This window comes from Sarcophilus harrisii, chromosome 3 (genome assembly GCF_902635505.1).
Source record: "Sarcophilus harrisii chromosome 3, mSarHar1.11, whole genome shotgun sequence".
Classification (NCBI taxonomy): domain Eukaryota; kingdom Metazoa; phylum Chordata; class Mammalia; order Dasyuromorphia; family Dasyuridae; genus Sarcophilus; species Sarcophilus harrisii.
Window position 1 is genome coordinate 591,642,369 of NC_045428.1, and position 12,709 is coordinate 591,655,077.

The following is a 12,709-nucleotide window of genomic DNA, read 5'->3' on the forward strand; positions in this document are numbered from 1 at the left end:
TCAGCTCAGACAACGGCCTCCAACACAATCAGTGAGCTCTTAATTGCCAAATCTCATAGTCCTTTCTCCATCCTTGTCCTTGCTGACCTGAGACATCTCACAAGGTCGGTTAATCACCTCCTGGCTCCTGTCTGGGTTTTCTGGGTAACTCCTCCTGGCTCCGGAGACCCGCTCCTTCGGAAGGCTGGGGATCCATGGCGTGCCCGAGGGTCTCCTCCACACTCTTCAGGCTCTTCTTTTTCTCTATGGGCCCCCACAAATCCGACCTTGGTCTCTCCTGAGCGCCTCTGGGACATTTCTCAGTGGATGAATGTCTCGGGCATCCCAGACTCAGAAGATCCAAAACGGGGTTCACTGTCTTTCCCCCTAACCCTACCCCCCATTTTGAACTTCCCTGTTGACCACTAAGATAAGCTCTCGCCCATTCAGGCTCGCTTCACTGTTCCCTCACGTCGCCAGGCTGTTGCCTGTCTTGGAGCAGTGGGATGGCCCAGAATCAGGAGGCCTGAGGTCCAATTGGCCCCGAGATACTCCCTGGCTGTGGGATCCCAGGCGAGTTGCCGACCTCAGGCTGCGGATGGGCCTGATACCTTCTGACTGCCTCTTTCCATGCCCCACTCAGCCGAGATGTTTATAGAAGCATAAATAGTGACAGCCTTGCGGTGGCCCCACATTATACCCGGGATCAAGACACTTAAAGCTCTGATGCCCTAGTCTTTCCCCACACTTAGCAAGCCTGTCTCCATGACTCCGTACAGGGTTCTGGTCCCCTCACAGTGCCCGTGTCTGTGCCCTGGCGCACGCCCTCGCCTCTCCCTGGCTTCCTTCGCCAGCTTTCTGAGGGGCCTTCTTGGGTCCCCAGCCCTCTGAGGTCACCTTCTCTGCGCCGTACATACCTGGTACAAAGCTAGCCATTCCCTCCCTGGGGCGGGACTCCTGGGGCCTCTCTCTGTATTCTGGGTTTTGCCCAGTGCTGGGAACCCAGTAAGTGCTTAATAAATGCTTGTTGACGAACCCTCAATGCCCTGCGAGCTCCGGCTTGAATGGCCATTTCCTAATTCCTAGCAGATCCCAGCAGGTCTCGGAAGCCGGCGCCGGCGCGGGGGAAGGCCCCATTTGTCTCCTCCATCTCTGGGTCGGTTGTTTCCCAAGCTCCAGGACCATCTCCCATCTCCCGCCGCCTGCAAGGCGGTCCCGCCTGGATTCTGGCCCGTTTACCCGCCACATAAAACTGACAGCGTCAAAACTTGTGCACGGGGCTCCATGACCCCAGGGGCTCTCCTGGCAAGGACGATGGGGTCGTTTGCTGTCAGACGGGGAAACTGAGGCTGGAGAGGTGACCTGCCTGACCTCATACAGCCAGCTAGGGGCCGAGGCTGCATTTGAACTCGGGTCTTGCTGACGTCCAGTAGTGGACCAGGGAGAAAAGCAACCCCTCCTCCCCAGGACTGTCCCCACCCTGAAGCTCAGGCCTGCAAGCCCACCAGCACAAGACGCATGCAAAGGGGCCGGCTAGGTAGGGAGGACGCCGGCCCACCTAGGTCCTTGGGCAGGGAGCCCACATCTGGGCCTTCCTCTCTGGGCTCCCTTCTTGACTGCCTGGGTGCTCCTGCCCATCTCGGGCGCTCCTGGCCAAGGTGCCCTTGCTGCCCGAGTGCGCCAATTGGTCTTGGATGAGGCAGAGGCCATTGCGGGCTCCAGGTGAATGAGGAGGAGGCGGTGGCTGAAAGCTCTTGGCCGGCTGGGCATGGAAGGCCTGGGGGAGGACGAGGGCAGGACTGCAGGGGGGGAAGGGGGGGAGGTTGTGTCTGGCTTGAGGACAGAGCTATGGAAAGGGCAGGGGACGGCTTCCCTGGCGCTCAGAAGTCACTGGGGAAAAGCTGCCGGGACCCAGAACGGGACTTGTGCAGAAAGGCATTGAGGATTTGTCTAATGAGAAACCATTGCGTGACCCCTTGGACATTAGTCAAAATATGCAAGATAAGGAGGATGTGGCAGAAGGAAAAGCCCCGGCAGCTGGAGGGGAGTCAGGTCTTCATAGCCCTCCATGAAACACCTTCACCGTCCGGGCCAGGCCGTGGGGGGCTGCCAAGGGCTTACCTTGGCTCCAGGAAGACAGGCCCGAAGCAGGAAGGGATCTGGAGTTGGGGGTAGGCAGTTGGGGCTGACTTGGTGCTCTCCCCGGAGCCCTCGGCCCCCCTGGTGGGGAACTCCAATTCTGGAAGGAACAACAGAGAAAGGAGGGAGCTTCTCATTTTCCCACCAGCACCCGCTCTGAGACATCTCTGGAACTCTCCCCGGGAGCTTCCTAGCAAAGGGCCTGGCCCGACTTGGTGTTCAGGAGGGCACTGGGGCAGAGGTACTGGAGAGGAACGCCACAGACCATCAGGCGGTGGCCGGGACTTGAGCATCCCTGCCAGCCTCAGTCTGCGGCCACCAAGGAATGACCTCCGGGAACCCCTCGCTCTAGCTAGGATGCCGTGGCTCCACCCACTAGCCCGTGTGACTAGGGCATTTTGTGGGGTGAAGGCTCTGGGCCCAGGGACAGACAGGAATGGCCCTGGGAGTCAGGAAGGCTGGCCAGGGCAACACAGAGAAGCGCCCGGGTGGGAAGGGGACCACGGTCTGCATGGCCAGGACCCGTTTTTATTCCCTGGTGTTCCTGTCGAGCACGGGCACTCGATAAAATCAGACGGAAAGTTACCTGGGTGCAACTTCCGGAGCTCCCACCACCTCTCCGGGTGGGAGAGGAAGGGGCTGTGGTGGTCCTTTTGGAGGAAGTCAGCTGCCCAGGTCCTGGGGGGATCCCACATCCAGTGCTCCCAGCACCTAGAGCCCCTGCCTACCTTGTGACCGGGGGTGACAATGGATGTAACCGTGCTTGGTCCCGGCCCCTCTGGACACTCTCCAGTTGCTCTGGCAGGGCTTGGAGGAGCAGGCCACAGCTGGGGTGACCCCGGGCACACGACAGCCCACCAGGTGGTTCTGAGGCAGAGCTGTCGCTCTCCGGCACTGTGCTCCAATCTCCCATGGCCAGGCGGGGGATGCTACCAGGCCCCCACCCATGATGCACTAGTTATTTCCCAGGTGGCAGAGAAAGCTGGCCGGAGCACTCCAAATGCCCAGGAACGCTGCCCATTAGGCAGACTTACTAGAACCCACCCGGCCTACTTTTCTACCTGTTGTCTGGTTGTAACATGAGGGCAAAAACCTACTGCCAAGTGGGGAGCTCCTAAGCCCCCAAGTTGCTCAAAGCTAATGATCTCTGTGACGTCACAGCCTTTGTCCCCAACTACCTCCTGGGAGCTGCTCACCAGAGGAGGGGGCTCATGTTCAGAGAGGACCCCCCACCCCGAGATGTCATACTCGGACCCGGAGCCGGCATTTCCAAGCTAGAGGTTTTCAGTCCAGGGTCCTCACGGCACTTGCAGGGAGCAGGAGGGGTCACAACCACTTATGATAATAGGAAGATGTTTTCCTCTCCAGTGGTGAACGCAGACAAAACTCACATGTAAGGAGGGAGGGGAGGACCCCAGGGGGCCAGTCCCGAGAGCAGCAAGTTTGAGGACCCCCAGGGCCATCCCCGAGCCTGGCTTCCAGAAGGCCGGGCTCAGGCCCCCGCCCGAGCCCCCCAGCCCGGCCCCACGAGCCTCCCAGCCGGTCCTCTGGGGGCCGCTCTCCAGGCTCACTCCCGCAGTTCGGCAAGAGCGCCTTCTAAGAATCAACAATCGGCTGAAGGTTAGCACCCAGCCCATTAAGCAAACACAGCAGGTATCGAGTGTCGGCTGAACTGAATTCTCCCATCCAGGCTCAAGGGGGAGCAGAAGCTGGCGAAGGGAAGCCTGCAGCCAAGGGCAGACTCTGCCTCCCCGACAACAGGAGCAGCCAATAGAGCCTTGTCCCTGGGAAGGTACAGCCCCACACCCAGCAGACTCGGAGTGGGGGAACCGGGCTGGCTGCAGCCAATCCTGGCACAAGAACACAGCCTCCTATCAACAGTTCCTCCTTATTCCTAACTTCTCTTTCTCACGGCCATCATTAAGTGGAATTATTCAGCAGATGACAGTTGCTTTCCCCATGAGACTCTGGGGCACTGCACCAGTCAAATCCCTACCCCTTCTCCTGCCTCGCCTTCTTCCAGGGGATCTCTGGGCCCTTCCTGTAATCCCCAGGAATGTGGCCAGAGTCCAAGGCCAAGGGCGGGAAGGCACCTCTGGCTGCTCCCTGGCAGGAAGCTGCTCCTCTTCCCCGAGAAGATCTCCAGCACGGAAGACAGACAAAGCCACAAGCAACCAACTTTATTTTATTATGTTTTTTTGGAATCCAGGAAAATATAGAAAACACGTGAAACACAACAGCTGCCATTCTAGGATGACCAAAAGAACAACATATCATTAAAAAACAAAACACTGCCGCCCCCCTCCCCCCAACTCTATAAAAATGCAAGAAACCCGTCTGAAGAGGCTCTGTGAACGCCACCGCTGCTAGCTTTCCTGACAGGCCTTCGGGAGCAGGCGCTGGGCTCGGCTGGTATTTTGGGCGATTTTTTTAAATGCAAAGATTTCCCTTAAAATGCCTTCGATTGTTAGTCAGTCACAATGATTAAAGGGCCACAATCCCCTGGGGAAGCCAAGTAGAGTGATGCCCTAGTCAGTGGGTGACTTGGCTTAAGCACAACCAGGAATAAGCCCTAATTCCAAAGGGCTTCTCCGCCAAAGGGATTCTAAACTGAAACGCCAAGCCCCGCGCCAGGCCCCGGTGCCCACTCTTGCCAGGCCCCGCCCAAGGGCATTCTAAATCTGTCTGGCCTAGCCTTCCTTCCCCACCTCAAGGCTGTGACTTCAGGTGGGGAAGGAGAGAGCGGCGAGGAGCTCCAAGGGGCCCGGCAAAGGAAGGGCCCGGCTGGGGTCAGCAGCCTCTGCCCGGGGAGGACAGATGAGGTACGGGGTCACGCCGAGACGCCAACAGTCAATCTCCAAGCCCCTTTGTATTGACCAGAATCTGCCGGTGACACAAGGAGCACACCTGCCGCATCCCAGAGCTGAAGGCTCTTCTCTTCAGGGCTCTGGGGTGGGGGTGGGGGCTGCCGCGGGTCATCAGACAGGGGCCCAACACTGGCTTTCATTTTGGGCCCAGACACTCGACGATCCCGTTTCCCTTAATGCCGTCGAAGAAGAAGAAATTGTTGTGAGGAGGGTCCCTCTGAGACAGGGCCTGCGGGGAGTTAACAACAATGGCCTCGTTAGTATTTGAAAGGGACAGTGTGGCCGGGGATGGGTCACCTGTGCCCTCTGCTCAGAAGAGGCCAAGGGCCTCCTGCCCTCGGGAAGCCACGGCGCACAGCCAGCACCTGGGGCAAAACTGGCCCAGGGATCTATGGACATGGGGAGTGTCCTGGGCAGAGGCTGGGCTGGGGCTCACCCACCAGGAAGCCATCATCCTCTGGGGAGTGGGCATGGGAGGGGAGGGCAGAGGCGCTCTGGCTGGCAGACTGGGCAGGGCACAGAGTAAGGAAGAGCAGAGGGCATGGAACAGCAGGAAAGGGCCCCAGGAGTAAGTCCCTGAGAGTGGGATGTGCCCATTAAATCTGCCCCCCACTTCCCATTTATGTGGCGCTTTCAAGTACACAAAGGTCTCCCAGGGTACGCTCTCCTGGGCCTCCTGCAGAGCTGTCCGAGGGGCTCTTGGGACAAGGGGCGGGGACGGTCAGCGACAGCTCGGCCAGACACCAGGCCGAGGGGGCAAGAGGTGAGGAGGTCCTCTGTGCTGAGGACGGGGTAGGCAGGGATTCCAAACATACCCCGGGCCAAGAATGCAGACTACTCTGGCCATCTGGGGTAAACAGAAACAGGACGCGAGCCGACAGCTGTCAGGGCCGGCAGGAGGGGCCGGCGAGGAAGTGGCACCAGACAGGGACACTGTCACATCCAGAGGGCACCAGGGCACCAACCTGGCCAAGGGCAGCATCGGGGAGGGCCGTTTATCAGCCAGGGCCAGGGGGATGGCCTCGGTGGCTGCTGGCACTTCTCTACCCTCTCTGTTCTCCCCTTCCTGCTCCTCCTTTTTTTCTCCTAGTCAGAGTACGGGGGGGGCAGTCCCCACGGCCCGGCCAGACTGCACCAATGGGATGGGGGACAGGGGAGGCGGAGGCGATGACAAGATGGGCCCCGGGCCAGGAGAATAATCAGGAGGGGAGGAGGCGCAGAGAACGGGCAACAGCAACACCAAGTTGGAGGAAAGGACTGGGCTACAGAGAGCACAGACGTGACGCAGACATCAGGCAGAGGACAATTTGAAGCTCTGGGGAATCCTGAACAAATTGGACTAAAAGTCAAGGAAAATCAGGCCTCCAGAACTGTTAGCTGTCCCCGGGGATCTGGACTCCTGGATGCCCCGAGATCCTAACACACAGAGACATTCGTTCATTTGCTTTCAATAGTCATGTGAGAAGTGTCACGATCACTGTTTGTCCCTTTTTTCTTCTTAAGAAGAATGACTCCACAAGTGGGTCCAAGAAAGTCCACCAGCAGGTGCTTATTTGAGTCCCACTGGGTTCTTTCCCCAGACACACCCTTTCCATCACACAGAATGACTGGAGTGCAGGGAGGACCGTGGTGCAGGAAACGGCTAAGGGAGGTTGATATAAAAACAGGGGACTGCGGTGGACACTAGCGATGGCCCAAGAAAGGATCCAGGGGTCCTCAGCCAGAAGACTCTAGGACAGCTGTGCTCTTCATACACTCCGTTCCCCAATATTAATTACCTTTACAACTTCCTGTCCCAGCACCCCGCCAACAACTGCACAAACAGGCGCCATCTCCGAAAAGCAGCAGCTAAAGGAGAGAAAACCAAAGGGTTGTGAGGGGGGTGCAAGGGCCCAAAAGACCATGGGAATGGATGGCCCCGAGTGCCGGGGGAAGGGCGGGCTTCCTCTCACCACCACCACCACCCCTCAGGCTCATTCTCTGCCTTCCTCCCCTACCCCAGCCCTTCCTAAAAATAAGGCCCTGTCGGCCTCCAAGGCTGCCTGGCCGGTCACATTCCCGCCATTCTCTATCTGCTCCCCAGGGCCAGATGCCAGAGTGCAGGCCTGTGGGGACATGTAGGGAGAGTCTGCACGGGGGCTGGAGATATAAACACAGGAAATGGTCCTGACTGCCCACACCCTGAGGGGTACCTGGGATCACAAAGTCCGACATGAACCCCCAGGGGCTAAGATCTTTTCCAACAACACCCCAGGAAACCAGGGGCGGCACAACCTGCCACAAGGAAGGTTACCAAGCTTTCAACAGTTTTTTTAAGTCAATGATAAAAGGTCAAATTCACTAGAGCTAGAAAATAGGGGGAAAAACCCCTTTCTCAGATGATGTCACTTGTCTAATGTCAGGGCAGCGAGGGCTGCTTCCTTCAGGGACCTCTTGGCACCTCCTCAAGAGAAAGGGGCTCAAGAGGCCCGTGAGGGTGACAACCAACAAAGCTGTTTTGGCCAACAGAAATGGGAGGTGCCACAAGAACAAAGCGGGCAGCAGTTCCTTATCTGCAGTGCCTCCAGCCCCCTCAAGTGCCCGTTATACGGAGCCAGGCTGGCCCCCTTGGCTTCCGGCTCCTTCCCCAGCACCCCTCCGCCCGCCCCCTTATCATTCTCAGAGGAGGAGGGGAGAGGGTCACAGGCACTCCCTCTGCAGACTGCCCCCTCACAGAGCGTGGCCACCTGGGGGCAAGCTGTGCAGGGCAGCTTTTGTGCCAATTGCTTCTCAGGGGATTCATGGGCCAGGATCTGGGACCTGGGACATTCCCCCAGGCAGCCTGATGAAGTGGGCCGGAGAAGGCAGATATAACACCCCCAAAGCCCTAATCTTTCATCATTTTTCCAGATACAGTCCCTCTCAGGGCAGACCATTTCCTCCTTTTCCCTGGTGGATCCCAAGCAGTGACCTCATGAGCCTTGGGAACCATCCTTTAGGAGAGGCTCCCTGCTCTGCTCAGGGGCCTTTGAGAGATGCCGGGAGCAAAGACAGATTTCATGACTTGCCCAGGGTCTACCTGCCAGGATGGGCCAGATGCCACACTGCCCTTCTCCTCAGGGAAAATGGGAGCTCATTCAACTCTTTTGCTAATATTATCCCTGTGGTGGGTCCAAGCCGCAGGCTTGTCAAAGAAGAACCTTTAATAATCTCAAGATTATTTGGAAATTTCAAATGACAAAGAATCCTGCCGCGAGGGTCCAAAAACCCGGATGCTGGCTGTATGTAGTCCTGCCGGGACTGAGCTGAATCACCACAGGACAATCTTCTCTCCCTTAGGCCAGTCTCCTCACCGGAAAGCCAAGAACTTGTGCAAAAAGGCCATTGAAGGCTTCTTGATGCATGATTCTCACGGCAAATTTTTTACAGCAAAAGCAATATCAACATCAGAGAAATATTGTGGTGCCTGTGCTTCTAATTAGTGACAAAGCATCAAGTAAGTTTCTTCCCCCTGATGGGAATTTATTTGCAAAACGATGGGGAGACAGGTGGAAGGAGGGGTATTTTCTAAATTCCTTGTTTTTCATATCCAAATTCTCATCATTCCCCATAGATTTTAATTTCTTCTAAGCAAATGAATAATTGTTTGGAGCCACTGCTTGGCCTCAGGCTGACCTGCAATAACAGGACACCCTGGGATCTGGAAGAAGGTCCCATCAAACAGGGAAGGGAGACAGAGGAAATGACATCAGTGGCTGCTACTCCCCCCTCCCAAAAAGCCACATTGCTGAACCAAGGGAGACTATCCTAAAAGGGGGAAAAAGTGTGGAGAGGCAAGCTCTCCATTTTATTCTCTTCACACGCCCTGCTCCAAGAACACAACTTTGTCCAATTTAAATATAAGCTAAGGAGAACAGAGCTGAGAACGGAACAAAGCTGGCCATTCTCCAGTAACTTCCTTTCTCTGAACTGGTCCATGGTCTATAATTTTATCCTAAACCAAGAACCCCCCTGAGATAGGGAACACTTATACTTATCCACCAGTGGGCCAGTGCTTCAACTGTATCTTGTGTTGGATTTTTTTGCACGGTATGTCCTACAAACCATGCATTTGTTCAGCCCAAATGAGATGCAAATCTGGGATTAAATTCATTTTACTTACCTTAAAATAAATTCTGTATGTTTTAATCTATGCATATGACTACATATAGTTCCCCTGAAAGAGCATTAGTTCACTGAGGACAGAGACTATTTCATTTATGTATCTATCTTCAGCACTAGCACAGCACCTGGCACACAGTCACTACCTGATAAATGCTGGAAGACTAGTGGGAGTAGTGGAAAGAGCTCTAGGCTTATAATCAGTAGCCGGTAGTTTGAACCTTGACTCTGACATTAATAAGATCTTGGGTAGGTCACTTTTTCTCAATCATAAAATGGCATCTTCTCTCAGCTCTCAGGAGTTCTAGGAGCTGTGTGGATCGAGGCCTGAGAGATTTCTGAGGGTAGGTGGCGTTGGAGAGACCTACCTGACAAAGTCTTCAGGAAGCACATCAGGATTCACCCCCAGGGACTCAAGTAGATCATTTCGGATCTGAAGCAACAACTCAGAATCCTCACCGTAAGTATCTGACTGAGGGTCCCGCCCTTTATCTGTACGGAATTTCAGAAGCACTAAGAAAAAAAAGAAAAGATAGATGCCATAAGAAACCTCTTTAACAAAGAATTTCCATGTTTTCCCTCAAGTAGTATTTCCTGTGTGCCTGTTACTTGCAAAAGACTGTGTTGTGGGCACTAGAAAAACCAAGAGGAAAGAGCTTTGGAGTGACCTGGGGCTCCTTGTTCTTCCAACAAGAAGGTCCTTCTCCAGGCCCAGGAGCATTCACAGGCTGCCCCTTTCCCAGTGCTCTCCTTCCTAGGGTAGGTCAAGTAGCATGTCTAAGTGCCCCAAGGAGGCCAGAGGGACAAAGAAAGGCAACAGACCCTGCCCTCAGGGAGCTCCCAGTCAACTACATACAATCTATAGACCCAATACACTGGAACTTCTCAAACACAAGGACCGCCCTAGAACTAATTTTGTCTTCTTTTCAGATTGAGCTAAAGTCCCACCTTTTGTAAGACTCCTTTCTCGGCCTATGAATATCTTCTCTAACAGCATTTCCAACTTATCCTTTATGTGTCTTGTATCTATGTAAGGATTTGTATGCTGCTGCCCCATTAGATTGCAAGGTCCTTGAGAAAGGGACTGGTCTTGCCTTTCTTTGAATCTGTGGTGCTTAGAAAACTACGTGGCATGCTTTTGTAGTGGTTTTGTCATTTTAGTCTTGTCTGATTCTTCATGACCCCATCTGGGGTTTTCTTGGGTTTGTCATTTCCCTCTCCAGCTCATTTTACAGATATGGAAACTGAGGCAACAGGGTTAAGTGTCTTGCCTAGGCTCATACAGCTAAAAAGTGTCTGAAGATGGATTTGAATTCAGGACCTTCCTAACTCCAGACCTGACACTCTTACCAATGAACAACCCAGTTGCCCAAATCTGGCACACAGAAGGTGCTTAAATAAATGTTTGAGTTGAAATAAAAGCACATGTACGGTAATTACCAGCCAGAGAAAAATAAAGCAAACTACAAGATAAGGGGATTCTGAAAAAAAGGAAATAAGGATCTGGAAGGAGAGTGTATACTATTCCAGAAAACACTGTCCTAGTGTACTCACTATAGTGGAAAGGACTGGTGAATATTTTTTAAAGCCCCACTGAGATATCTGGAGATATATTTGATTTCACCTTGATAGGAAATCATGCCAGACCAGAGAAGATATCTTTCAAGAGCTATTAGGATGAGGGGAAAGGCTAATTAGCTGGTGGCCGAAGGGCTAGTGATAAGTATCCTTTACTTTATCAGTGATAGGTCAGAAAATGTTATAAAAAATATCATTATCTTCCCTTTACATCAGAATATGAAGATAGAGTGTATGTTTTCTGTGGCACCTCAAGGGAATTAGTTCATCAGAGCATGAGGACAGAAAAAGGAGGTATCACACGAGAAAAGACTAAATGGATTAGAAATCTTCAGTTTGAAAAAACCAATGGAGAATATGTGCTCTATAGCTTCTACAAATAAGTGGGTACACTGTCTAAATGACTAGACAAAGCACCGAATTCTTGTATGTCAGTGCTTCGCTAAATCTATGATGGGTAGGTTTGCCGCAAATAAATGAATGCTGTAGTCAAAAAAGAGCACCGATTTAGGGTCGAAGGCCAAGGATGTAAACCCCACTTGAAAGACCTGAGGTAACTTAGTTAACCATGTTCTGGAAAAGTTTCCCCCATATGTAAGATACGAAGTAGGTCTCGATGTGCTTGAGTACCATTTGCCACAAACTTTTATACTCCTACCTTTTCACCAAGGAAGGAGTGAATGTATGAAATTCATCATCCTGAAAAGCGATACAAGCTAAAAATGGGGCTTCAACAGTTTTAAAAATGCTTCATATGAAGAATAACTACATGACTTGCCGAAATGTAATTTTATCCTTCAAAAGGTAGAGGAACCAACAAATGAAATTTTTATTCTGGATCTGATAGTTGGGTTGGAAATGATGGGAATCTTGGAGAACTATAATAAAATAAATATTTCTTAACAAACTACTAAGTGCAAGACACAGTGCTAAGTGCTAGGGGATGAATAAATCAGAAAAAGAAAGGCGGTTTCTGCCTTGCCCTCAGAAAACTTTTAACACAAGAATGGGGAAGGCCACACACAAAAGGAAAACTGAAAAGGGCGGGGAGAGGTGAGGGAGGGAAGAAAGGAGTCTTAGTCCCTGGAAGAAGGAAGGTTTTTGCTCCCTCTGAGATACAATGATAGAGGAGAGAAAATAATCTGACATGGACCCTAGATGGTTCAGGGGAAGTCAGGCCAGTAGGGATGGGAAACTCAGGAATGAAATTCTAAAGACAAAGAATAACAATTCTAATGAGGAGAAAAGGGGAGTTTGTCTGTAGTGACTGATAGGTAGGTACATAGGGAACTCATTAACCCAGGATAAAGACCCCTCAGAAGAGAAAAAAAAGAGAGGATGAATAAAAAACAGGGCACAATCTTGTAAAAAGAGTGCCAGGAATTCTAAAGCTCAGAATGAGCTGAGACGCTCATGAGGAAAGTCAAGGACAATTCTTAATTCTTAAATAAATGTGGAAAAGTAGTAAATCAAGGGTTCTGAAGGAATGATGATAAACCACAACAAAGAGAAATCAGATATGCTCAATTACTATTTTACATTGGTTTTCTCCATCAAGGAGAATGAGGGGGAAAAAATCATTAACGAGGAATTAATATTCAAAGATCAAATAAAGCACCTAGTTGCCCGACTCAAATGAACTATATTTTTGGCTACTGAAAGAAGCAGCAGATACGATCGCTAAACCATGCCAGAGATTATCAGAAAAACTGGCAGACATACCATGAGTTGGAGTCTACAGACTGAAGCATCCCTTCTTTTCAGGTGAAAATTCTAGGACAATCATAAAAGCTTCACCGGGTCAATCTTTTCTACAAGATTAAGCTGGTCTATCAGGTCTACAGATTTAACAAAGTATTTGATCTCATACACACATGTGAGAAAGGTAGAAAATAGGCTTTAGACGGTAATCCAGTTAGATTAATTCAGAATGGTCATACTCCAAGAGTGGTTGGTCCTAGGCAGTACCCGAGGATCTGTTTGGCTTTATGCTGTTTTTTTGCATA

The 12,709-nt window shown here is 52.1% G+C and overlaps 1 protein-coding gene across 1 annotated transcript in view; it reads right to left on the bottom strand.

Annotated features, from left to right (window-relative positions):
* Positions 1-4,283: 4,283 nt before the first annotated feature.
* The window catches only part of SAE1 (SUMO1 activating enzyme subunit 1), a 50,764-nt gene continuing 42,338 nt past the window's right edge, over positions 4,284-12,709 (bottom strand). The window contains exons 7-9 of the mRNA XM_031963886.1: positions 9,494-9,638; positions 6,764-6,833; positions 4,284-5,214 (exon numbers count right to left, since the gene is read on the bottom strand). Of these exons, the coding sequence (XP_031819746.1) occupies positions 5,122-5,214; positions 6,764-6,833; positions 9,494-9,638 (308 nt within the window). The 3' untranslated portion in view covers positions 4,284-5,121. The remainder of the gene's footprint in view (positions 5,215-6,763; positions 6,834-9,493; positions 9,639-12,709) is intronic.